The sequence below is a fragment of the Cydia pomonella genome, chromosome 1, assembly GCF_033807575.1.
Source record: "Cydia pomonella isolate Wapato2018A chromosome 1, ilCydPomo1, whole genome shotgun sequence".
Lineage (NCBI taxonomy): Eukaryota > Metazoa > Arthropoda > Insecta > Lepidoptera > Tortricidae > Cydia > Cydia pomonella.
Genome location: NC_084703.1, coordinates 39,866,527 through 39,892,685, shown reverse-complemented (window position 1 = coordinate 39,892,685; position 26,159 = coordinate 39,866,527). Strand labels below are relative to the sequence as shown.

The 26,159-nt window shown below is 40.7% G+C and overlaps 1 protein-coding gene and 1 pseudogene across 1 annotated transcript in view; both read left to right on the top strand.

Annotated features, from left to right (window-relative positions):
- The first annotated feature begins 1,206 nt into the window (after window positions 1-1,206).
- The window catches only part of LOC133523106 (uncharacterized), a 34,222-nt gene continuing 9,269 nt past the window's right edge, over window positions 1,207-26,159 (top strand). The window contains 8 exon segments of the mRNA XM_061858617.1: window positions 1,207-1,907; window positions 11,558-11,572; window positions 12,684-12,837; window positions 12,963-13,100; window positions 13,103-13,161; window positions 13,567-13,761; window positions 15,321-15,473; window positions 23,582-23,783. Of these exon segments, the coding sequence (XP_061714601.1) occupies window positions 1,774-1,907; window positions 11,558-11,572; window positions 12,684-12,837; window positions 12,963-13,100; window positions 13,103-13,161; window positions 13,567-13,761; window positions 15,321-15,473; window positions 23,582-23,783 (1,050 nt within the window). The 5' untranslated portion in view covers window positions 1,207-1,773.
- LOC133523216 (uncharacterized) lies at window positions 1,874-3,910 on the top strand (annotated as a pseudogene).

The window sequence follows — 26,159 nt, the reverse complement described above, 5'->3', positions numbered from 1 at the left end:
ATCGCCAGGAGGATAAATATCAAATTATGCAAAGAGTAGTATAATATAGTCTATCAAGCCATTTCCGTCAGTAGAAAAAAGCAGTAAATTTAAAAAATATAGGTGAGAAGGGTTATCATCACATAGAAAATTTTAAATTCTAGCCTGGAGTTATTTGAGTCTTGCAACAAATAACCCAACCGACCAAATTACGTAGGTTGTTTTTGGTATGTTGTTAAGAATGTTAAAACGTGTTTTTAATTTTGTCGCATTGCGTATATTTAGGCTCCTACGTGCGCACGGGAATATAGCGCATCTATATAAAATACTTGGTTTATGATATTTTATTTGGATGTATTGTAGTGAGTATTATATTCTTTGATGTATTGTGACGCCACCTATTTAATGTTTATTGATGGACACTTTTCTAGGGTTCCGTACCCAAAGGGTAAAACGGGTCCTTATTACTAAGATTCCGCTGTCCGTCCGTCTGACTGTCTGTCGGTCTGTCACCAGGCTGTATCTCTTGAACCGCCATAGCAACAAATACTAAAAAGTACTACTGTGGGACGATATAAGATCGTGGTGATCAGGCCACGATTTTATGTCACGACACAGGCTGATACGAGGAATAAATTCGGATTATTCATTACAATACATAAATAACTACTAAAATATGTTTTACGCAAGAATTAAGTTAATTTGTTATATCATAAAATATTTATTATCCATTAGCATTTCTATGATGATTATTTTTGGTAAAGATATCCAAGCTTCAATCAATCACTATTCCGTGGCGCGGTGTAGCGCTTATCGATATATAACATGATTAAAATCGACCAGTCCACATCCCTAAAAAACAATTTACGCACACATAGGTAGGTATATACACAGCACTGTAACCACCAAAATGGCTACGACTTAAGAATTCAATTCTGTATTGAGAACATACAACAGCACATGCTGGGCCTGTATAATAATAAGTACCTGGGCGACCGAGCTATGCTCGGTTATAACTATTTATTGTAATATGGTGGTCTATAGGTGATAATCTTAACTACATTTTTTTACTAAATTAAACTTGTCTAAAACAATAAAAATTAAAAAATTATATATAAACTTGAACATGTAAAAAAAAACAAAAGGTAGTCACCGGGCGAGATTCGAACCCGTAACACTCGTTTAGCAGTCCGCGTGTTAACCCGCTGGACCAGACGGACAGTGGCCGGCTTTACAAAATTAGCAACCATATTCTGCGTAGAAAGAAAAACGCATGAAAACTCGAAAACACGCGTTTTCCCAAACATAAGACTAATCTAGATAGATTGTATACCCCCAAAAACCCCCATATACCAAATTTCAGCGAAATCGTTAGAGCCGTTTCCGAGAGCACAGAAATATATATACATATATATATACAAGAATTGCTCGTTTAAAGGTATAAGATTAATATTCAATTAAGTTATGATTAAATATAGGTCGTTAACAATGCTTAGCTACGTAGATATTTATTGCAATTTACTAATTAACATCGCACGTGCAGATAAAGATATGTAGGTAATAAACTAATAAAATAAGCGTGAAAAATTGTACTGATAATAGGTACCTATGTATTTAGCTTTGATACTGATTTTTCCTGGCATACTCGTACCTTTTTTTCGTGAAGCTTGTTTTTCGTTAAAAACGGTTAAACATGAAAAGATTTCGGGTGTGGAATTATCTCGTATGCTAGTTATGTGTTTGAGTCTAGTTGCTTAATTGTAAATAAATTATATTTGCCTTAATTGGTTCCAGATGGTACTTCCTAAGCGATGGTGCCGTTCCCGTCGCATCGCGGCTTTGGCGCTCTTTGCCGCGTCTCTGTTCGCCGTGTACTACATGTACTCAACGACTGATAATACTGAACAGAACCTGGATATTAGCAGAAGGTAACTGAAAAGTGTAATTTAGGAGTCGTATTGAGTTGAAAAAAGATTCCCATGGGACCGATATGCAAATCGGGGAAAATTATATCTACCCCTGCTGGGCCCATACATTTCATCTACGCCTACTTCGGGCCCTCAAGGTGTTCTTTTTAGCGATATTGTGGTTAGTCCCATGGGTTTACAGATTTAGACGACCGAGTGGGTAGTGACCCTGCCTATGAAGCCGATGGTCCTGGGGTAAGGCTAAGGGCATTTATCTGTGTGATGAGTACCATGTATGAGCACAGATATTTGTTCCTGTGCCATGGATGTTTTCTATGTATATAAGTATTTGTAGTAGTAGTAGTAAAACACTTTATTGTACAAAAAGAAACATAAAACAGGACAGAACATACATCATTTGTACAAAGGCGAACTTATCCCTTTCAGTGATCTCTTCCAGTTAACCCTTGAGCAATTGAGGAAGAATTGGAGAACGGTAGACATCAAAACTGTTCTAAACGGCATGTAAAAAAGGAATATTTAATTTCCTAAAATATAAGAAAACCTATAAATCCTATAACCTACGAGTACAATATAATGGGATATGAAATAAAACAAATATGTAAATAAATAGTCATATATAGTTATAATATATAATACATTCTATACTATGTAATACATATTATATACAAAAATACTTAATCGCACACATTTTTTTGATTTTTTTGAGTATTTGTATATTATATGTACAATATATATCGTTGTCTGCGTACCCACAACACAAGGCTTCTTGAGATAACCGTGGGACTTAGTCAATTAATGAAGAGTGTCCCTATAATATTTATTATTAAAAAGCGACCAAGTGCGAGTCGGACTCGCTCATGAAGGGTTCTGTTTATGACGTATTACCCAGTCTTCTTTGCACAAATTGTTCAGATGTTTTTTAAAACCAATGGGACCCGCACAAAAGTATTCGTGGAAGTGTGTTGAATGCAAAAGTTCCGAACCTTGGTTAGACAATACTAAACACCGGTGCGCGGCGACAGCCACAATGTTACTATGCACAGGGGGCCGTCCACCCTCGAGGAGCTGGGACCCGCGAGCTCGACAGCTCGGTCATGGAAGTATCCTATACTCACAGCCAAGGTTTAAACGATACCACCAGGTATGGAGCTTTGTTGGACACTACCAGTGGAAACGATATTCAGCAGTTAGTGATGGAATTTCGTCTTTTTCGCGAAGAAATGCGTGCAATGAGTTACGAAATTAAGGCTCTTCGTACGACTATGACAGACCTGACTTCAAAGATCAAGGAATGTGATGGGCGTATTGATAATTTATGTACTCGCGTAGAAAAGCTCGAAAACAACACCTCAAACAGTAATGAAGGTCATAACACGGACAAGTCACTTCTAGACACCATTGTCCAATTGAGGATGGACATAAATAATAGAGATCAGAATCTGTTGCTGAACGATCTAGAAATATCTATCGTACCTGAACAAAACGGAGAGAACACGGTGCACATAGTCACTACCCTGGGTCAGAAACTCGGGGTCACGCTCTCGGAGCACGACATCGTCGACGCGACTCGCGTGAGTCGTGCCACGCAGTTGTCCAGGGTCAGCCGTCCCGGCCGCGTCCGCTGGTGGTGCGGCTGGCGCGCCGCCCCGTGCGCGACCAGCTGCTGCACGCGGCACGGGTACGTCGCGGAGCCACCACGGAGGGCACCGGCCTGCCGGGTCATAACTGCCGCTTTTATGTCAACGAGCGGCTGACTCCCTTCAATCGAAAACTATTCCAGAAAGCAAGGCAGCTCAAGGAACACTACGGCTGGCGCTATGTATGGACTCGCGATGGAAGGATTTACGTGCGTCTACGTCCAGGTTCGGAATCTCCGCGACATCGCATACAAACAGAACTGGATTTGAGCCGTGTTTTTGGAACACTCGATATTTGATCTCATGTATAAAATATTTGATTTATCATTAGAATTTTTAGAACTTGATATAACACTTTTGCAGAATGGCAAAGGATAGAAATAAGTTCCGAGAGATGGCCGCACAACAAGAATAAGATAACACTTCATAGGCACTTATTCACTACTGCTTTTCTATTTGATACTCACTTTTTGTTATTTTTATTGAATGTACACAGACTTCATATTTTTGAAAGTTGTAAATGTTATATTAACTTGTATTACAGCTGTTCTGTTTTGAATTTGTTTTTTGAGTGCATTGCAGTAATATCAATTGCTAATGCAATGCAGCTGCATTGCAGTAGTAGCTATCTATCTATGGGTCACCAAATACGCTCCAACGGGTTGTTCACTATATTTTGCCGTTATACCAACACATGTAATGCACTACATAACACTTCTAAACACATATATCACCACAATAACTCGCTTACAAACACATTACTATCTATTCAGATTTATATTGAATCGGTATTTGAGGTTACACTATCGCGTTGTAAGCTATCGAATTACTTTTCTAGCCTAGCATATAAACTTTTATAGTATTTCTTGAGGGTAGGTTAGGTACTTTCAATTAACAATTCAGATAAAAGTATCGATTATGGAATGGGAAGTTAAATATTAGAATGAAAATTGTACAACAAATCCATTTATACTATTATTTATTAAAATAACAATATACATATATTTTAAGAAAAAATAAACCGACTTCAATGAGGGAGACTGGTGAAAGAACGATTATTGTTGATTTTGGATTTCATACAATGCAATTAAAAAGACAGCGTCCTACGCCTAATTATGTAGAAAAGGAGGTAACATGTTTTTTTTTTGTAACTACTGCACCCACCTTGACACATTTCAGATTTGCCCTATGGTTGACTGGTAAGATACTGTGAAGAAGTCCCTTGATTCCTCATGGATCCCATCATCAGAACTGAGTTTTAACAAAAACGGGACCGAATTGTTAAACTCCTCCTTTTGAAATCTTGAAGTCGTTTAAAAATGGATATACTTATACAGATGATTACTATAACTAGGTAGCTTATTATATCTAAAATAAAAATCCCTTTAATATCAAATTTTAATTGCTTATCGTAATACAAACGTAAAAAATGTACTGGGAAAGTAAAATACTCTTATTATATTCTTTTTAGAACAACAACTAACCACCTCTACCTTAAGAGCCCTTATATAATCCTTGGAGCGTTCTCCGATTTCACGAAATAACGCTCGATAGATGGCGTTGGCGCTCGGTACGCGAGCGCCGGCAACGCGACGCGCGTTTCAATGCAGACTAGAATAATCTTGATAGTTTTCAATATAATTTCAAGCAACATTAATTTTAGTGTCATATGATATCATATGGGCACTCTTTATTTTATTGTTTATGCACAGTAGTTTTTTTTTTATGTACACTACTACTAAGTGTACAGACTACAGAGTGTACTATAACCCTTGCTCTTTATTCTGTCTCTTTCACACCAATGGAAAATGAAGAAGTTACTAAATGACTGCAGGTATAAATAAAGTATATTAGTGCGATAGAGAGACAGATAGTGTTTCGTTGTCGTATCGTAAACGATTGGCATGTTGGCCACACACTTGCTTAGTGCCTAGCCAAAATACCAATCGTTTGCGTATATTAGTGCGATAGATAGAGAGTAGTGTTTCGTTGTCGTATCGTAAACGATTGGCATGTTGGCTACGCACCCATGATACCTAGCCAAGAAGCCAATCGATTGCGCATATTAGTGCGATAGAGAGACAGATAGTGTTTCCTTGTCGTATCGTAAACGTTTGGCATGTTGGCTACGCACCCATGCTGCCCAGCCAAGATGCCAATCGTTTGTGCATATTAGTACGAGAGAGAGACAGATAGTGTTTCGTTGTCGTATCGATTGGCATGGTGGCTACGCACCCATGCTGCGTAGTCAAGATGCCAATCGTTTGCGCACATTAGTGCCATAGAGTTTCAGAGTTATTTGAAATCACGTTAGGGTTTGTATTATTATTTTTGACCCGAATGAAGTCCATCCAGGTTCTTATGATGGAGTCAGGAGTTGGTCACCAGAACTCCTAATCTACTCATTATAATTCCATCGTGCTTGGGCTCAAAAGATTTGCCCTGACGAACACCATCGATCTAGATGAGGTCCAGGGTCTCATGACGGAGTCAGGAGTTGGTCACCAGAACTCCCCAGAACTCCTAATCTACTCATCATAACTCCATCGAGTTTGGGCTCAATAGATTTACCCTGATGAGCACCATCAATCTAGATGAAGTCCAGGGTCTCATGATGGAGTCAGGAGTAGGTCACTAGAACTCCTAATCTACTCATTATAATTCCATCGTATTCGAGCTCAATAGATTTGCCCTGACGAGTACCATCGATCTAAATGAAGTCCAGGGTCTCATGATGGAGTCAGGAGTTGGTCACCAGAACTCCTAATCTACTCATTATAATTCCATCGTGTTTGGGCTCAAAAGATTTGCCCTGACGAGTACCATCGATCTAGATGAAGTCCAGGGTCTCATGATGGAGTCAGGAGTTGGTCACCATAATTCCTAATCTACTCATCATAACTCCATCGTGTTTGGGCTCAATAGATTTGCCCTCACGAGCACCATCAATCTAGATGATGTTCAGGGTCTCATGATGGAGTCAGGAGTTGGTCACTAGAACTCCTAATCTACTCATTATAATTACATCGTGTTTGGGCTCAAAAGATTTGCCCTGACGAGTACCATCGATCTAGATGAAGTCCAGGGTCTCATGATGGAGTCAGGAGTTGGTCACCAGAACTCCTAATCTACTCATTATAATTCCATCGTGTTTGGGCTCAAAAGATTTGCCCTGACGAGTACCATCGATCTAGATGAAGTCCAGGGTCTCATGATGGAGTCAGGAGTTGGTCACCATAATTCCTAATCTACTCATCATAACTCCATCGTGTTTGGGCTCAATAGATTTGCCCTCACGAGCACCATCAATCTAGATGATGTTCAGGGTCTCATGATGGAGTCAGGAGTTGGTCACTAGAACTCCTAATCTACTCATTATAATTCCATCGTGTTTGGGCTCAAAAGATTTGCCCTGACGAGTACCATCGATCTAGATGAAGTACAGGGTCTCATGATGGAGTCAGGAGTTGGTCACCATAATTCCTAATCTACTCATCATAACTCCATCGTGTTTGGGCTCAATAGATTTGCCCTCACGAGCACCATCAATCTAGATGATGTTCAGGGTCTCATGATGGAGTCAGGAGTTGGTCACTAGAACTCCTAATCTACTCATTATAATTCCATCGTGTTTGGGCTCAATAGATTTGCCCTCACGAGCACCATCAATCTAGATGATGTTCAGGGTCTCATGATGGAGTCAGGAGTTGGTCACTAGAACTCCTAATCTACTCATTATAATTACATCGTGTTTGGGTTCAAAAGATTTGCCCTGACGAGTACCATCGATCTAGATGAAGTCCAGGGTCTCATGATGGAGTCAGGAGTTGGTCACCAGAACTCCTAATCTACTCATTATAATTCCATCGTGTTTGGGCTCAAAAGATTTACCCTGACGAGTACCATCGATCTAGATGAAGTCCAGGGTCTCATGATGGAGTCAGGAGTTGGTCACCATAATTCCTAATCTACTCATCATAACTCCATCGTGTTTGGGCTCAATAGATTTGCCCTCACGAGCACCATCAATCTAGATGATGTTCAGGGTCTCATGATGGAGTCAGGAGTTGGTCACTAGAACTCCTAATCTACTCATTATAATTCCATCGTGTTTGGGCTCAAAAGATTTGCCCTGACGAGTACCATCGATCTAGATGAAGTCCAGGGTCTCATGATGGAGTCAGGAGTTGGTCACCATAATTCCTAATCTACTCATCATAACTCCATCGTGTTTGGGCTCAATAGATTTGCCCTCACGAGCACCATCAATCTAGATGATGTTCAGGGTCTCATGATGGAGTCAGGAGTTGGTCACTAGAACTCCTAATCTACTCATTATAATTCCATCGTGTTTGGGCTCAAAAGATTTGCCCTGACGAGTACCATCGATCTAGATGTAGTCCAGGGTCTCATGATGGAGTCAGGAGTTGGTCACCAGAACTCGTAATCTATTTATCATAACTCCATCGTGTTTGGGCTCAATAGATTTACTCCGACAAGCACCATCAAATTACCATTATGATGAATAGATTAGGAGTTCTGGTGACCAACTACTGAGTCCATTATGAGACCCTCGACTTAATCTAGATCGATGGAACTCGTCAGGGCAAATCTTTTGAGCCCAAACACGATGGAGTTATGATGAATAGACTAGGAGTTCTGGTGATCAACTCCTGAGTCCATCATGAGACCCTGGACCTGATCTAGATTGATGGTGCTCGTCAGGGCAACTCTATTGAGCCCATACACGATGGAGTTATGATGAGTAGATTAGGAGTTCTGGTGATCAACTCCTGACTCCATCATGAGACGCTGTACCTCATCTAGATCGATGGTGCTCGTCAGGGCAAATCTATTGAGCCCAAACACGATGGAGTTATGATGAGTAGATTAGGAGTTCTGGTAACCAGCTCCTGACTCCATCATGAGACCCTGGACCTCATCTAAATTGATGGTGCTCGTCAGGGCAACTCTATTGAACCCAAACACGATGGAGTTATGATGAGTAGATTAGGAGTTCTGGTGACCAGCTCCTGACTCCATCATGAGACCCTGGACCTCATCTAGATCGATGGTGTTCATCAGGGCAAATCTATTGAGCCCAAACACGATGGAGTTATGATGAGTAGATTAGGAGTTCTGGTGACCAACTCCTGACTCCATCATGAGACCCTGGACCTCATCTAGATCGATGGTGCTCATCAGGGCAAATCTTTTGAGCCCAAACACGTTGCAATTATAATGAGTAGATTAGGCGTTCTAGTGACCAACTCCTGACTCCATCATGAGACCCTGGACTTTATCTAGATTGATGATGCTCGTCAGCGCAAATCTATTGAGCCCGAACACGATGGGGTTATGATGAGTAGTTTAGGAGTTCTGGTGACCAACTCCTGACTCCATCATGAGACCCTGGGCCTCATCTAGATCGATGGTGTTCATCAGGGCAAATCTATTGAGCCCAAACACGATGGAGTTATGATGAGTAGATTAGGAGTTCTGGTGACCAGCTCCTGACTCCATCATGAGACCCTGGACCTCATCTAGATTGAAGGTGCTCGTCAGGGCAAATCTATTGAGCCCAAACACGATGGAGTTATGATGAGTAGAGTAGGAGTTCTGGTGACCAACTCCTGACTCCATCATGAGACCCTGGACCTCATCTAGATCGATGGTGCTCATCAGGGCAAATCTTTTGAGCCCAAACACGTTGGAATTATAATGAGTAGATTAGGAGTTCTAGTGACCAACTCCTGACTCCATCATGAGACCCTGGACTTTATCTAGATTGATGATGCTCGTCAGGGCAAATCTATTGAGCCCGAACACGATGAGGTTATGATGAGTAGTTTAGGAGTTCTGGTGACCAACTCCTGACTCCATCATGAGACCCTGGGCCTCATCTAGATCGATGGTGTTCATCAGGGCAAATCTATTGAGCCCAAACACGATGGAGTTATGATGAGTAGATTAGGAGTTCTGGTGACCAGCTCCTGACTCCATCATGAGACCCTGGACCTCATCTAGATTGATGGTGCTCGTCAGGGCAACTCTATTGAACCCAAACACGATGGAGTTATGATGAGTAGATTAGGAGTTCTGGTGACCAGCTCCTGACTCCATCATGAGACCCTGGACCTCATTTAGATTGAAGGTGCTCATCAGGGCAACTCTGTTGAGCCCAAACACGATGGAATTATAATGAGTAGATTAGGAGTTCTAGTGACCAACTCCTGACTCCATCATGAGACCCTGGACCTCATCTAGATCGATGGTGTTCGTCAGGGCAAATCTTTTGAGCCCAAACACGATGGGATTATAATTAGTAGATTAGGAGTTCTGGTGACCAACTCCTGACTCCATCATGAGAACTTGGACTTCATCCGGGTCAAAAATAATAATGCAAACCCTAACGTAATTTCAAGTGAAAATGCGTTTTTCAGAAAATCGCAGCCAAATAACACTAGACCTTACTCATAGTGTTGTGTTCCTGCCGGTGAGTAAGGTTGCCAGAGCTCAACGAGGGGCGGGAGGGGGTTAGGGTCGGCAACGCGCATGTAACTCCTCTGGAGTTGCAGGCGTACATATGCGGGCCGTATGCTTGTTTGCCACCGACTTAGTATTAAAAATAAGTAACACTGAAAATCCATCAATAAGCGAGTAAGGCATACTGTAAAAAATGAACTTTTGTTAAGATTTTCTAATCGCAGTATATAGCACTTCTCGGAACTCCGTAGCTGATTACGATCGCAACGAATGCCTGACAATCGAGCACAGGTCCGTCCTCTAACCGCGCTCCGTGATTTATACGTGTTTTAAAAAAATATAAATTTACGGCAATGTAGGTCCCATAGTTACGATTTTTTTTTTATAGGTTAACATAAAGTTACAGTTTGCTATAATATTATTTTTAAAGCAAAATATGCGTACAATTTGCGGAAATAAAATATAATGAAACCCTGTTTTCACCAAAAAAATGAAGAAAACTCGGAAGGTATTTTATCAGTTTTTTCAAATGAATCTTCGATTGTTAATCATTCCAGCCCCTCGTACGAGATATGTTGAATCAAATTGTAGCCATTCATGTACCAAATGATTCTTGTTTATAGCAAAATTGAGAACCGAAACGCCACATCTCACTGCAAAATTTGGAAAAGACTCCCAAAAAACCTCATTAAAAAAGAGGTTTAAAAGAGAAAATGAAAATTTGAACTGTTGGAGCCCCTAGTTTAGGAAACGATTATTTAAGTACGTTATCAGTTTTTGAATAAATACTAATAGTTACGTCGTAATCTTGAATGAAAAAGGAAGCATTTTACAAAATACGCTCGTCTGTAGGAATAAGGACTCTACATGTTTTTACACTACATATAGTGCTACTTATATAAACCTAGTACGGTAACAGCGACATTTTAAAGGGCCATCATATCCTCTGTAAAACGTTGTACCTACAATACACGTGCGAAAAGGTAATTCGCAACTCTTGTCGATTTAAAGCACGTCCGTCGTGTTTTAATTGATCGCCACTCGTTGCGATTTTTTTTACTTTTCGCACTTGTATCGTAATGTACTATTTCGTATAAAGTGGTCACCTATTTGGATTGGACGACCTGATCCTTGTTTTATTTTGCGCGTAAAAAAAACTTTGCTACTTTTTTCAGTTCCTACTTATTTTTCCTAATATTTCGCTTGTTTTAATAATTTTTTCCTACTTAGTCGATTTTTTGTAGCATTAGAAAAAAGGTAAACAATCTGGACGTGTCATTTATTGAAAATTATTGAAAAACGCTTTATAAAAATAGTTATTACTAATTATAATTGTTGCATATTTGCTGTGAGCCTGTGACTCATTTTTCAAAAGTGATTTTTATTAAAAAGATACGTCAAGATTGTTTACTTTTTTTTTCTAATGCTATAAAAATGAACTATAAGTACACGATATCAATTATGCCCTTAATCAGTATTTTTGAAACAGTGAAGTAATTAATAGTTTTTTTTTGTCCTTTACAGGACCGCCATAATAAAGTAAGTATTTTTATTTATTTTGTGGAATCTGGGGGCACGGTAGTACCCTCGCCAAGACGATCAGCGGCGATCATCAAAATTCTCAGGGTATCCTTCCTGAAGTCCGAGAAAGCTGAAATTTGGTATTTGGTTGTTAGTAGACAAACAAGAAAAAATCTAAAACTTGGTACTTTTACCCCTCAACCCCTTAAACTAGCAAAGACTTCCGCAAATTTTGATGCTAATTGATATAGTGACTCTTTGTTATTAATAATAAAACAAGTACATATTTCAGGAATTTTAGTAAATCACTACCCACCCTTTAAAGTAGGGCATGGAAGTTGTCATAAGCAGCCTTTCAGCAGCTTAAAAAAGAAGTGAAATTCTAACAATGACATTTTCATGGATAATGTTCCCAAGACGAGACCATATGGCCTACACTATCAAAAAGTTATTAGAACTCATGTAGAGCTAGCTATAAGCTTCTAACTCTTCAAGCCCTAACTTCATAAACAATTCATCTAGTCAAAATAAGTGGCTTGGCCGTTTCGTCACGTTTCGTATCGTCACATGGGCGTAAGGGAGAAGGAGGAGGTATGGAGTATTTGAGCGCTTTGATTAGATTACTACTTATCTAGAAAATATTTCTTTTTCAAGATTCTTTCTATACTGTTTGGCGCAGCCGTGTAGTTTGTAACGGCACAGGCCGTGCGCGTTTGGAATTTGGATTACCTATTGCTGGGGGCCTTCCGCGAATCACGTGGTGCCTCTCTGTCGTACGTAAGTGTGACAGGGAGGCAACACGTCGAACGTGGCTCGCGGTAGGCCCTCAGAGACTTCGACCAAACACGTGCTTCGGAACGCTATGGCAGTTGTTCGAATTCATAATTATATACATTAATTTAATATTACAGTTGAGGTAGATGAGTAAAAAAAATATATTTGCCTTTTTACGAAAAATTCTTACCACATCTGTTTAATTCAATTTACTTCGTTTAAATTTTATTGCAAAATACAATAATGTACAATGGCGATCTGAATGCCTCAAGGTATTCTCTAACTGTCAACCATTGGGTCAAAAAAAACATATGTACTTCTTAAGTGAGACTCATTTATCGTTTTATATTTCCAGGTACATAGATAACAAGTTGCAAGAGGCCTTAAAATTGGATAAGGGGTCGGGGTGTGAGCTACCGGAGCTGGATCCTTTTTCCAAGGAGGTCACACAGTTTGACAAGACGTACCCGAAGATCACGTGCCAAGGGCAAGACTGGGTCAAATGCTACGTAAGATTCTTTCCGCTCTGTGAAATGCTCTATTGCAGAAACGTATCACTTTCTGTGCTCTTTTTAGAACAACAATTGACCCTCGTTCAGCGCATGAGATATGAAAAAAAAAATTTTTTTTTCAGCACTCAAAATGCCGAGTAATAGACGTCATAAAATACCACCATAAAGACATAGCATGCACATTCAGAGACATACTGTACCAAAGCGACCAGAAATATACCATTGGACCCCCTTCGCAAGTAGGGAGAGACGAGGTATATTATATGAGTTGAAGAAAAGCGACCACGTTAAAGTGTCATGTGTTGCGTGGAGTAAATCCGAGTGAGAATCTTTTGTAAACGTTTTATACACAATCGACTTCGTCAGTATTAATGCTCTTGTCCGAGACTCAAATTAATACCATACCAAAATTCATAAAAATCGATTTAGTGCCTTACGCCCTTTATGTCTACATTTGCCGACCAAAAACGAATCAATTTTAGTTTGTCTAGCATCGGCAGACAAAGTTAAAGTAGGGGTTGACAACCACGGCAATGAGCCTTTTGAAGGTACAGCTGTGGTTCTTGGATTGAAGCCAGTGGCAGCCACCTAAAAGACAAACACTTGAGTGGCCTTAGACCATTGAGTATTTGGAGCTCTTTCAGGTACTAAACACGGGTCATATTTCGATTAACGCTTCTCGGAAGTTTGCTGATTCTAGAGTTAAAGGATTGTTTGCTGTTTCAGTAACAAGAATATCCACTGGTCTGGCAACACACTAGGCTTCCGTCCCGTCCCACCCCTCCCCTCGCCCCCGGGCCGGGAGAATTCTATCAACGTCCTCATATTTGGCTACGACTCGACGGCCAGAAATGGCTTCATCAGACGGATGCCGAAAAGCTGGCAGATGCTGAAGGATATTGGAGCTACTGTTATGGAAGGGTAAGAACACGTCGATTCACAAGAGCTGGCACGAATTAGGGGTGTTCTTGGGTTTTCATAATTTAAGCTCTTTGTAAATACTTTGTATTCGTACTGCAATGAATGTGCGGTCTGTATAAGTAGTTGTATTGTATCCCTATCAATATGTAAGTTAATTAGGGCAGTTGATTTCAAATATGTTAGAGTAACCATGGCAAGGTAATACAACAAACGTTTATATTTACTGAAATTTCTGAGTATCTGGAGGCACGGTAGTGCCCCGACAAAACGAGCCAAGCTAAGCGCAGGAGCTACCTAGCTTTTCTAAATCGTTTGTTTTTTGAACCCACATAACTTGGGTTTGGATTATACCAGATAAACAAAATTCTCGGGATATTATAGTAGACTTATTAAATATAAAAGGTCTCAATTTCATAAAACCCGATTTCGTCACTTACTAACTCAAGTCATGCACAATGAGATGATCATCAAAATTCTTAGGTTACTCCCTGAATGAAGTCATAGAAAGCTGAAAGCAAGCTATGTAAGCTAGTACCTATTAGTCCAACAGAATATGTGGCTTGGCCGTTTCGCTACCGTTACATGTTTCACGTCAAATTTATTCAGTACTGTTCATTTATTTTCTTTTATACAATACAATACTTAGTTCTTGTAGTAATGAAACGGCTAAGCCACACATGTGTACTAAAGTGTAGAGTTTGTGAAGTTAGGGCTTGTTTTAGAGTTACGGCGTGTAGAAGAGTTGCATGCTTTAGAAGCTTGGCTCTACATGAGATCTTATAATTTTTTACAGTACATATGGTGCTACTTTACCGCACTAGTGCGAAAATTAGCATATTACGTTACTGTGTCGAACATTTAAAGGGCCATATGTACTGTAAAACGTTGTACGATACATGTGCGAATAGGTAATTCGCAACTCGTGTCGATTTAAAACACTCCCTTCGGTCGTGTTTTAATTTATCGCCACTCGTTTTGAATTTCCTATTTTTTGCACTTGTATCGTAATTTACTATAGACAGTGCGATACACATCAATTAAACCACCTGATAAGTAAATAAAAAACAAAGTATAAATACGGTATAAATATAATTTAGCATGTCGAGTTCATTCCAATGACAATACATAACCAACTATGATATGTTTGTATACATAATTATGATATTAGTAAAGAATTAACAATGTTTTTTTAGTTCATTATCCTATTGTTATGATTTATATTTCATTAAAACTTATTAATTAATGTACTAACATAGAGCTTTTGACATTTTGAAATGCTGCATAACAAAAGTCTTTATTGGATGCAAAAAACTTCCCCAGCATCATCGCATCGGTTCTAGGCAAATTGACTCTAAATATTGTGCCTTGATGAATCCTTGTTCCATGACTTACACTAAGGAGTAAAACTGTCCCAATAGTAGCACATTTGTAGAATGTGGAGAAGTTGATGTCGATCAAATCTCGCCTTGGCAACATTTTACAGGAAAATGTTTTTGGGGGATTACTTATTCTGTGCTAAGTTTTTTAACTAAGTATATTTCGTGATTTTCATTTTCTAGTTACAACATCGTAGGAGACGGAACACCTGCAGCTCTCTTCCCTATTCTCACGGGCCAGACAGAGCTTGAACTGCCCGATGTTAGAAGAAGCAAACACAACAATGCCAGCCTGGACTCCTTCCCTTTCATATTCTACAAGATGAAGCTGGACGGGTGAGTTCATGTCAAAACAAATCAAATGTCGATTAAATAACTAGGTACTTTTATTTACTTTTCCTACTCCTCTACTGTTATCTGTCATTTATACATTCATTATCACGAATTTATGAACATACATAAAAGGTTTCAAGAAAAGTCTATATTGTCTATTCCTAATAACAGCACTCGTGCTTTAAATCGCTATAACGTTACTGAGTTTAATGGCTACCAACCTAACAAAATCAAAACTAATACAGTTTTAAACTAAGTGAATTGCTGCCAACTTACAAAATATTCATTTGGTTGCATAGTAAAAACAATTACTTCATAAGTCAGAAGCACGCATGTGACACCCGTAATATAGCAACACCCATAGACTACGAAGACCGCTTAGCGTTGCTTATTAGTCTCCGTAGGCTACTGTGGCCAAAATCGAGAAAAAACTGTCCAAAAATTGAATTTAGTAACGAGCAAGTACCAAGGGCCTCATGAGTTACGACTACGAGAAGGTGACGCCGACTGGCCGGGCCGCGGCGGGCCGGGCGCGTAACAAGGGATGCTCGCGTATCTTAGTCATATACTTTTGCTTTGTTTACCTAAATTAAGATTTATTTTTGTTGACTCGTAGGAAAAGTATTGTATGCAACGTTATATAAGTAGTTCAAAAAATGCTCGTGGCGTATTCCCTTACAATGTCTATAATAGATATATACAGAGGTATTACTATTAATAACTAGCTTAAATCTAAAATAGGCCCTTGAGGTATTGTACCGAGGATTCATGGTGGAATTTCCGGGTTATTATGGTAACTACTGGGATTTTTTTCCCACCTTTTACCACTAGTAACTACTGGGAAATAGAAACCCCACTAGTTACCACAAACTTGGTTTGGTGGTAACTAGTGGGATTTTTTTCCCATTTGTTACCACTGGTAAAAGGTGGGATTTTATTTCCCAGTAGTTACCACCAAAATTTGGTTAGCGTTCAATACTAATAAAAATATTAATTTTGGGAAAAAAAATCCCAGTGGTTACGACTGGTAACAACTTGGTGGTAACTAGTGGGAATAACCCGAATTTCCTCATTATTTATGCATCGGACATTTACTTGCTATGTGTCATATTTTGCAAGTTATTTACAAAAAAACCAAAGAAAAGGAACCTTAAAATTGATTTTAATTAACTTTCCCTCCTTAATATCTTTTTAAATCTTAATCCTCGCAAGAAGTGTATTTAATATTTGTAGAAAATTTTTAATCAGACCTCTATTTTGGTAACTTTATTTTTATTAACAAAACACTGTTCCGAATTCAGTTTGCAATTTAACCAATTTACGTGTGTTTATTACACCTGAAATTTCTATGAGATTACATTTAATAGGTATACCTTTTTAGGGTTCCGTAGCCAAATGGCATAAAACGGAACCCTTATAGTTTCGCCATGTCCGTCTGTCTGTCTGTCTGTCTGTCTGTCTGTCTGTCTGTCTGTCTGTCCGAGGCTTTGCTCCGTGGTCGTTAGTGTTAGAAAGCTGAAATTTGGCATGGATATATAAATCAATAAAGCCGACAAAGTCGTACAATAAAATCTAACAATTTAATTTTTTTAGGGTACCTCCCCTACACGTAAAGTGGGGGTGTAATTTTTTTTTCGCTTCAACCCTAAAGTGTGGGGTATCGTTGGAAAGGTCTTTCAAAACTAATAGGGGTTTTCAAGAAACATTTTTTGATAAAGTGAATATATTCGGAGATAATCGCTCCGAAAGAAAAAAAAAAATGTGTGTCCCCCCCCTCTAACTTTTGAACCATAGGTCCAAAAAATATGAAAAAAATCGTGGAAGTAGAGCTTAAGAAAGAGATTAAATGAAAACTATAGCAGACATGATCAGTTTAGCTGTTTTTGAGTTATCGCAAAAAGTTTTCCCTTCATAGTCAAAAGACTTATTTTAATTAGGTACTGATTATGCAAATTTGCCTATTTGTTTAACTCAGGTGAAAGGTACCGTTTCATCCCTTGGTTAACAATTTACTATACTTTAAGCTCCAGTTTAGCTTATTGTGACGGAAGAGTAACTACGGAACCCTACACTGAGCGTGGCCCGACATGCTCTTGGCCGGTTATTTCAAATAAAAGATCAATTTCTGAAATCGGTACATATATAGAATTATCCTCGAAAAACCAACATACGTGCATAACATCGCGCAAATTAGTTAGACAATTTGCCGTTAGATGGCGTTGTACACAAATATACTTAGTATAGGTGCTTCTGTTCAAAAGTCTTTTGCAGGCTGACGCAACTAGGAACAAAAAAGTTTTGTATGCAGTTTGTTTCGCAAATCTTTGCCGACGAAGAAAAATAAAACGTCAGTGCTTCTGTCAAGTTTACATGAAGTCAATTGTCAGCCTAATTGTTTTGTTTGTTATGAAGGCTTCAATGTTTTATTTGGGTATTTCGTGCAATTTATTTTTTATTTAGTTCAATCGTGATCAGAGTAAAGAGCGAGTTTGTTACAATACCACCTAGAAAACGGTTTACTAAGTGTGAAATATGTGGCAAGCGAGCCACTCGAGAAAATCACGAATAAAGGGATTTTATGGCGAAATTTCCCTTAGATGAAGACCGGCAAGTATTGCTTTAGATACTTCTGACCTTATTTTGGTGCAGCAGGCTTTAAACACATCTAAAATTTGATATTTTATATTATTTTTAGTTGTGAACTAGGGACGTACTAAAACTATCGATAACTGTGTGTTTATGTGTATATCAGTATAAATAATTAAATATAATACCCGGTTTTTACCCGGGTGTGTCCCTAAACTACGTCCAAAAGAGAGGTATGGGCACAGTGAATGTCATCCCCTTTTGTGTGGTAGGGCACAGTCAGCGGATGTCATTTACATTTCAGAGCTGAGCCCGACTGGGGAGCACCTCCCCCTTACAGAAAACCACAGCCAAATAACACTAGACCCTACTCATAGTGTTGTGTTCCTGCCGGTGAGTAAGGCTGCCAGAGCTCAACGAGGATACGGTGTGTTGACGACGGGAGACCTACGGAGCTCCTAATACTGTTTCTGGTCTGTGTGGACGCGGAGTGCAGGTGCGGCTATCAGGGAGACCCGGTGAAACGGCTGTCCGCTGGCCGCCCGCAGGTCAGTAGGGTTCCCGAACCCAGGGATCACTTAATCTCCGCCCTGGGAGGCTGAACCACCAACCTCGCGAAAAATCCCTGTTGTAGTAGTCGTGCCGGAGAAGGAGACCGGAGTGGACCCGGCTACTGCACCGGGGGGGGGGGGGACCGGGGGCCCTTCCGTACGCCGCGCCTGTAAACCGCACTACCATTCAGCCCTTTAGCAGATCTGTTCTGTTTTATTTGTCCCTTCAGCCGTCAACACACTGAATCCTCTTCGTACACTCAAGAAATACATAGATGGCAATTAAAAAAGTAAGAAATAGTTTTTCGGCGGCATCCTCTTCCACGCAAGTGGACTTCTGCAATATCAGGGGACTGCATTCTAATTTGAGCGCAGTCCATTACCATCTTGAATCTGCTCAGCCGACCATACTATTTCTAACGGAGACGCAGATATCCTGTCCGGCAGACATTTCATACCTTTTATATCCCGGCTACAATCTTGAACAGAAGTTTATGAGACGCGCCGGTGTATGTATGTATGCCCGACAGGATGTCTGCTGTCGCCGCCTCCATGCCTATGAAGACAGGGACCTGTCAGTTTTGTGGGTGCGTGTAGACTACAGCGGCCACACTCGCGTCTATGCGTGCCTGTACAGGTCTCATAGCGGAAACACGGAGACGACCCGACTCTTTGAGCACCTTCAATCGACGGCTGACAGACTTCTGGAGCAGTACCCTTCCGCAGAGCTGGTGATTTTGGGGGATTTTAATGCTCACCACATTGAGTGGCTTGGTTCCCGGTCCACCGACTATGCAGGAAGGGCTGCTCACGAATTTACTTTGGCCTATGGTCTCTCACAACTGGTACTTTCTCCCACGAGAATACCAGACATCGAGGACCATACAAGCTCTCTACTGGACCTCCTGCTGACCACACGCCCGGATGGATATTCCGTAACAGTGAACGCGCCCCTCGGTTCATCCGATCACTTCCTCGTCCGGACACAGGTACCATGCGCGCGGCCCGATCCACCTCGGCCAACTAGCTCACGACGCGTGTGGCAGTATAAGTCAGCAGATTGGGACGGACTGCGTGAATTCTACGCAGCGTACCCGTGGAAGCAGCTCTGTTTCACATCAGAAGATCCTGACTCCTGCGCAGCTAAGGTCGCCGAGACAATATTGATGGGAATGGATTGTTTCATTCCCAACTCGGTAATAGCTGCGGGAGCAAAGAGGCGTCCTTGGTTTAATCGGCCCTGTAAAGAAGCTTCAGTACGCAGGCAGGCCGCTTACAGGGCTTGGATCAAGGCCGTCGCTAATAAGGATCCGAACGTTTCTGATGTGAAACGTAAACTAAACGCTGCCTCGAGGTCCAGTAAAAAAGCCATTGCCAGGGCTAAATACGAATTCGTCGGCAGAATTGGTGAGAAACTAGCGGGCTACCCTACTGGGAGTCACGCGTTCTGGTCTCTTGCCAAAGCTGCCGAGGGGAATTTCTGTCAGTCGTCTTTACCACCGCTGGGTAAAACTGATGGTGATCTGGCCCACAGTGCAAAAGAGAAAGCCGATCTTCTTGGTACTCTTTTTGCCTCGAACTCGACTATGAACGACGACGGTAGCGCCCGTGCCGCCCACCATCCCGCGGTGCGCATACTCTATGCCAGAAATCTCTATCACGCAGAGGGATATTCGGCGGGAGTTGCTATCCCTGAACGTCCATAAGTCGAGCGGGCCAGACGGTATACCTGCAGTTGTGCTAAAGCGGTGTGCTCCTGAGTTGTGTCCCGTGTTAGCGCGTCTTTTCACGCTCTCCAGCAACAAACGGCATGTTCCATCTTCGTGGAAGACGGCCCTTGTGCATCCCGTGCCAAAAAAGGGCGATAGATCGGACCCATCGAATTACAGGCCTATCGCTATCACCTCCCTTCTCTCTAAGGTCATGGAGCGTATAATTAACGCGAAGCTCCTGAGATACCTAGAGGAACACGATCTGATCAGCTACCGCCAATATGGCTTTCGCCATGGTCGCTCGACTGGTGATCTTCTAGTGTATCTCACACACCGCTGGGCCTCGGCCATTGAGAGTCAAGGTGAGGCATTGGCAGTTAGCCTGGATATAGCGAAGGCGTTCGATCGGGTCTGGCATCGGGGGTCTCTTGTCGAAGTTACCATCATATGGACTGCCGGAGGGTCTATGCGAGTGGATCGCTAGCTTTTTGTCCGGCAGACGCATACGAGCCGTAGTAGACGGAAGCTGCTCTGATAGCATGGACATTAACGCTGGCGTTCCGCAAGGTTCTGTGCTATCCCCAACGCTGTTTCTGCTGCACATCAATGACATGTTGTCTATCGGCGATATTCATTGCTATGCGGACGATAGCACTGGGGATGCCTTTTACACAGGCCGCGCTAACATCCCTCGTTCTGAGTTGCTGGAGAGCCGTGAAAACCTTGTGTCGGATATTGAGAGCACTCTATCCAGAGTTTCGGTGTGGGGTCGGGATAATTTAGTCCGGTTCAACCCCACAAAGACACAAGTTTGCGCGTTTACCGCTAAGAAAACCCCATTTACTGTGGTCCCACAGTTCCAAGGCACAGCCCTTACCATGTCAGGGAGCATTGGGATCCTCGGTGTCGACATCTCCAGTGACGTCCAATTCCGTAGTCATCTGGCAGGGAAGCCTGCGCTGGCATCTAAAAAACTCGGTGTGCTAAATAAAGCAAAGCGATACTTTACTCCAGGGCAAAGACTGCTACTTTATAAATCGCAAGTCAGACCCCATATGGAGTATTGCTGTCACCTTTGGGCAGGAGCACCTGGATGCCAGCTTGGGCCCTTCGACTCAGTTCAAAGACGTGCTGTACGAATCGTCAACGATCCCAAACTCACAAGCGGTATTGAACCTTTAAGTCTAAGGAGAGACTTTGCCTCCTTATGTGTGTTCTACCGCTTGTACAATGGGCTGTGCTCTGAAGAATTGTTTGACATGATGCCCACGGCTACTTTCTATCACCGCACCGCCCGCCGTCGGCAGGGTGTTCATCCTCACACCCTAGAACCTAAATGGTCACGCACTGTGCGGTTTAAGAGGAACTTCCTCCCGCGCACGCTCCGGTTGTGGAATGAGCTACCTGCCGAGGTTTTCCCGAGGATTTACAGTATGAGGTTCTTCAAAAAGGGAGTGTACAGATTTTTAAAGGGTCGGCAACGCGCATGTAACACCTCTGGAGTTGCAGGCGTCCATAGGCTACGGTGACTGCTTACCATCAGGCGGGCCGTATGCTTGCTTGCCACCGTCGTGGTATAAAAAAAAATGTGAAATTTCCTGAGAACTTGCATGCAATATGACACAATTAATTTGTCGAAGATTTTCAGTGGAAAATTATCTATCATCTATGCATTAATGGTAATTATTTAACTTTTTTTATCTAGTAATTATTTCATATATTAACCTGAAATGTAAGTAAATTAATCTCTGTTCTTACGATGAATAAAAAATATTATAGGACATTATTACACAAATTCACTTAGTCCCATAGTAAGCTCAATAAGACATGTGTTGTGTGTACTTAGATAACGATATATACATTTTATTTTATTTTATTTTATTTATTTAGGATTACCAACAGATAATACATCTTACATGCTCTTAAATCTATATGACAATCAGGACTGATGCTTATCTAATTATAGGTAACCACATCTTATATAAATACATAGAAAACACCCATGACTCAGGAACAAAATATTCATGATTATCACACAAATAAATGCCCGTACCAGGATTTGAACTTGGGACCATCGGCTTCATAGGCAGGATTACTGCCCACTAGGCCAGACCGGTTCTCATGATTAACAGACCTATAAATACATAAAAAGTTAGAGCATTGATAAAGGATTTTTGATAACGGGATGCCAGAAAACATGATTTATAGATGCATATTAGCGCTAAGTAAATAATCAGATGATCATCTCATTAAGTCATGCTTATCCAAGGCTGTATGTTTTCAGATGCAGGCAGTGGGTCTAATTTGTTGGGAACGAAGACCTAATACATCTTCCCATAGAAACGCCCCTTTCCAACAAGGTGTTGTAAAAATACGTCGTGTCGTATAAATAGGTCCACATTAAGCCCGACCACGTATTAATCCACTCATAGAACTATCCACTATATAACATACAACTTAAACGTGGACTCGATTCTAACCTGATTTCGAGTACAAAATTTGTAGACAGGAGTCTATGTTTCAACCCTCCCCATTTTATCGATATCGATAAGAAACGCAAGCGTGTAGCGTAATACACTATTTAAATTGGTTATGTTGGTACTATGGTTCTTTGACAGTTCTTTGTCGTTCATTTTGGTAATGATTTGCGAAACAAACTGATTCCACTCGCTAGTATGGGAGTCTCTTCTCTTAAAACGTAGTGATTATATGCTCTTTGGTCTTTCGCCTTTATAGTTACACCAGCTAATTCAAAGTTTGTACGGAACCCTCGGTGCGCGAGTAAAATGAGCTCCCACTTGACCGGTTTTTTTGCTATTGGCCACCGTTTACGAGTTATTTACGAAAATTTATAAAAATGGACCATGCAATTTATTTATTAATTAACTTTCCGCTTCAATATCTTTTTAAATGATGGTCCTAGCAAAAAAGTATAGAAACTTTCTTGTAGGCAATTTTATATAGATTATTCGCGTATTAGAACATTTTTTACTATGGGCCACCGTTTACGAGTTATTTACGAAAAACTAAAAAAAGGGACCTTAGTGGGATTCGAACCCACGACCATTGGCTTAATAGGCAGGGTCACTACACTACCGACTAGGTAACTGGGCTAGAACTGCGAAAATCGAAGTTCGTCAATTGCGGCGTTTTTTCTATCACTATAATTACGTCTCAGTGAGAGTAAAAGAGAAAGATCCCCGCAATATGTGAATTTCGATTTTCGCGGTAGGCTTGCTTGTGATGTTGATTTGGTTTACAGGTATCGCACAGCCTTCTTCGAAGACATGCCAAACATTGGCACCTTTCAATACCGCTTCAACGGCTTCCGCCATCAGCCAGCCGACCATTACCTCCGCTCCTTCTTTTTGGAGGACCTCACCGCAAGGAGGAAGAAGGGAATGCCCTACTACTGTCTCGGCGACACGCCGCAGTTTAAAGTCATGATGAATATTACTGAACAGGTACGCTTTATATCCCAGATGCTATATAAAGATAGTCGACACCAGTTGTGCCAGTTCACAGCACAATCGTCATCGTCACCATCGAACTTGAACGCTGGTCATTGACTGCTACAGACCACCTTAGGTACAGTCAGCGTCAAATACTTTGTAGCAATCAAAGTAGCCAAATAGTTCGGTACACCATATATTTAGTATGGTGTACCGAACTATTTGACCACTTTGACTGCTATAAAGTATTTGACGCTGACTGTACTATGTAGATGGAAAACAAGACAGTCGAGGTCACCACACATAAGCGATCCCGGATAAATGTTGTATGGGAGCGCGACCGCTAATTTCAGTTGCGCCCACAATAATGACCAGTAAAGTCTGTGCGGAAAGAGAAGAATCTTGGAATGTATAGATAGGGACCAATACATTCCACGACTCTTCTCTTTCCGAACAGCCGGCCTAGCCAAGGTGACAATCGCTATCGCTTCGACAACGAATCGCTTTGTATCTCTCTATCCGTCTTCCATATTAGTGCGACAGTGACAGTTGCGTTTCGATCGCTACAGAGCGTAAGCGATTTGCACGTTGGCTACGCGGCCAGACTCTACTCGTGTAAATTAAATAAATAAATATTTAGGGACAATATTACATCGACCTGGATCATGTTCACTTATAATTTTTATTTCATGAGAAGTTCATGAGCATTAAAATGTGATGATACGATTGTTGAAAAAATTGTGTACATAATGTATTCAAGGTTTTTTGGTAAACTGTACACAACTACACGCCAAAGAGGCTAAAACCTTTAGTATGTGTGTGGTGGTCAGAACTCGTGTTTACAAACCTCCAGAAATAAAGGATGTTTATTTAGTCACCTGCAATAATTTACAGGCTGGATTGGGAGCGTGCACGACTGTCACGCAACCTAGTGTCCGCAAGTCTAGGGGAAAACGTCAATTCACTACATCTTATAAAACGACTCCAAAACTAAAAACTACTGAACAGATTTTCATACGACTTTCATCTATCAATAGAGTGATTCTTGAGGAAGGCTTAAGTATATAACTTGTTAAGATTTTGTGTAAATTGTTTGAAATATAACGATGTTGTCGGAAAAAATCACGCTGGCTAGGAGCTTTAATCGAAAACGCTGCCTAATCCGTTTGAGCTATAATATAACAACACAATGTATGGTGGGGTTGTTTCTCATTCATAGGCCTACAAAAAAGTCCGCGATGTTAAATGTCTATCTTTTAAGGATAACTTACTACCTATACATATTCGTAACTTCTAGAAAAAGATCACGTAATATGTGGCATTTGCAAAGCTATTTACATGGATACATTATTAACAATTATCAAAATAAATACGTTAGTTATATTAAGCATTTCATACAGCTTACAATGGTCCCTTACACCATACAATTTAAATGAATATTTCAGGAGTAATCGTAAATCAAAGTTTCATTTCAAGCCATATAATTGTACGAAATGTTAAAGACGCTATCCGCAGTTAGTTCAAATTTTTACCACCTTATGCGCTGGAATCGCTTAACTTACCCCCACCATGCACTTCGCACAGTCCCACTTTTACTATGGAATCGACCCCGAACTTGCGAAAAAAAATTACTCTTCCATAGAAAATGTCAAGGTCAGACAGCTAAAATGTATAAAACAGACAATTTTATTTTCGCATTACGGGGTTGGTTCCATATTAAAAGTTGCTCATTATGGCCTATAAAATTCATCCCGTCAATTATTGCAGGTGATCAAAACCAAATAAGCACCCTGTATTCAAAAAATCGTTCGGTGTAGGGATTGCAATCCGGTCCGGCGCATCCGGTAATCCGGCCGGATCCGTCACTTTCCAGGAGCTACCAGATCGGGTAAAACAAAAAAAAAACGCCTAAATACAGCACGCGCTGTGCGTTTCAGATGAGCAAAAGGCGACGGATGCGAGGTATGAATTTGAACAGAACAAAAACCGAATGAAAAAGTTTAAATTTAGTAAGATCAAAATATATTTATTATGACGATGACTGGGAACAGAAGAGGATTTCTACTTCTTTCATATTGGTGGCACGATATGACGATTACATAAATACTGTAATAGAAGGAAAAACTTATGGATGGAGATGGCATGGAAGGCATTTGTAATTTATGCTAAAGAGAAGGTTAATTTAATGTCGTGTCATAATGTTGTGATAGGAGATTAAAAGTAAACAATTAAGCAGGATTAAGTCGGCGGTACTCAATCGACTACAATTGGGCTCATCAATATGTGTGAATGAATATATGATAATATGTATTGATAATATTTAGTTTTCTCCGATATATGTATATATATGATAAAATATAGATTCTTATCTATTCAAATTTAAGAGAG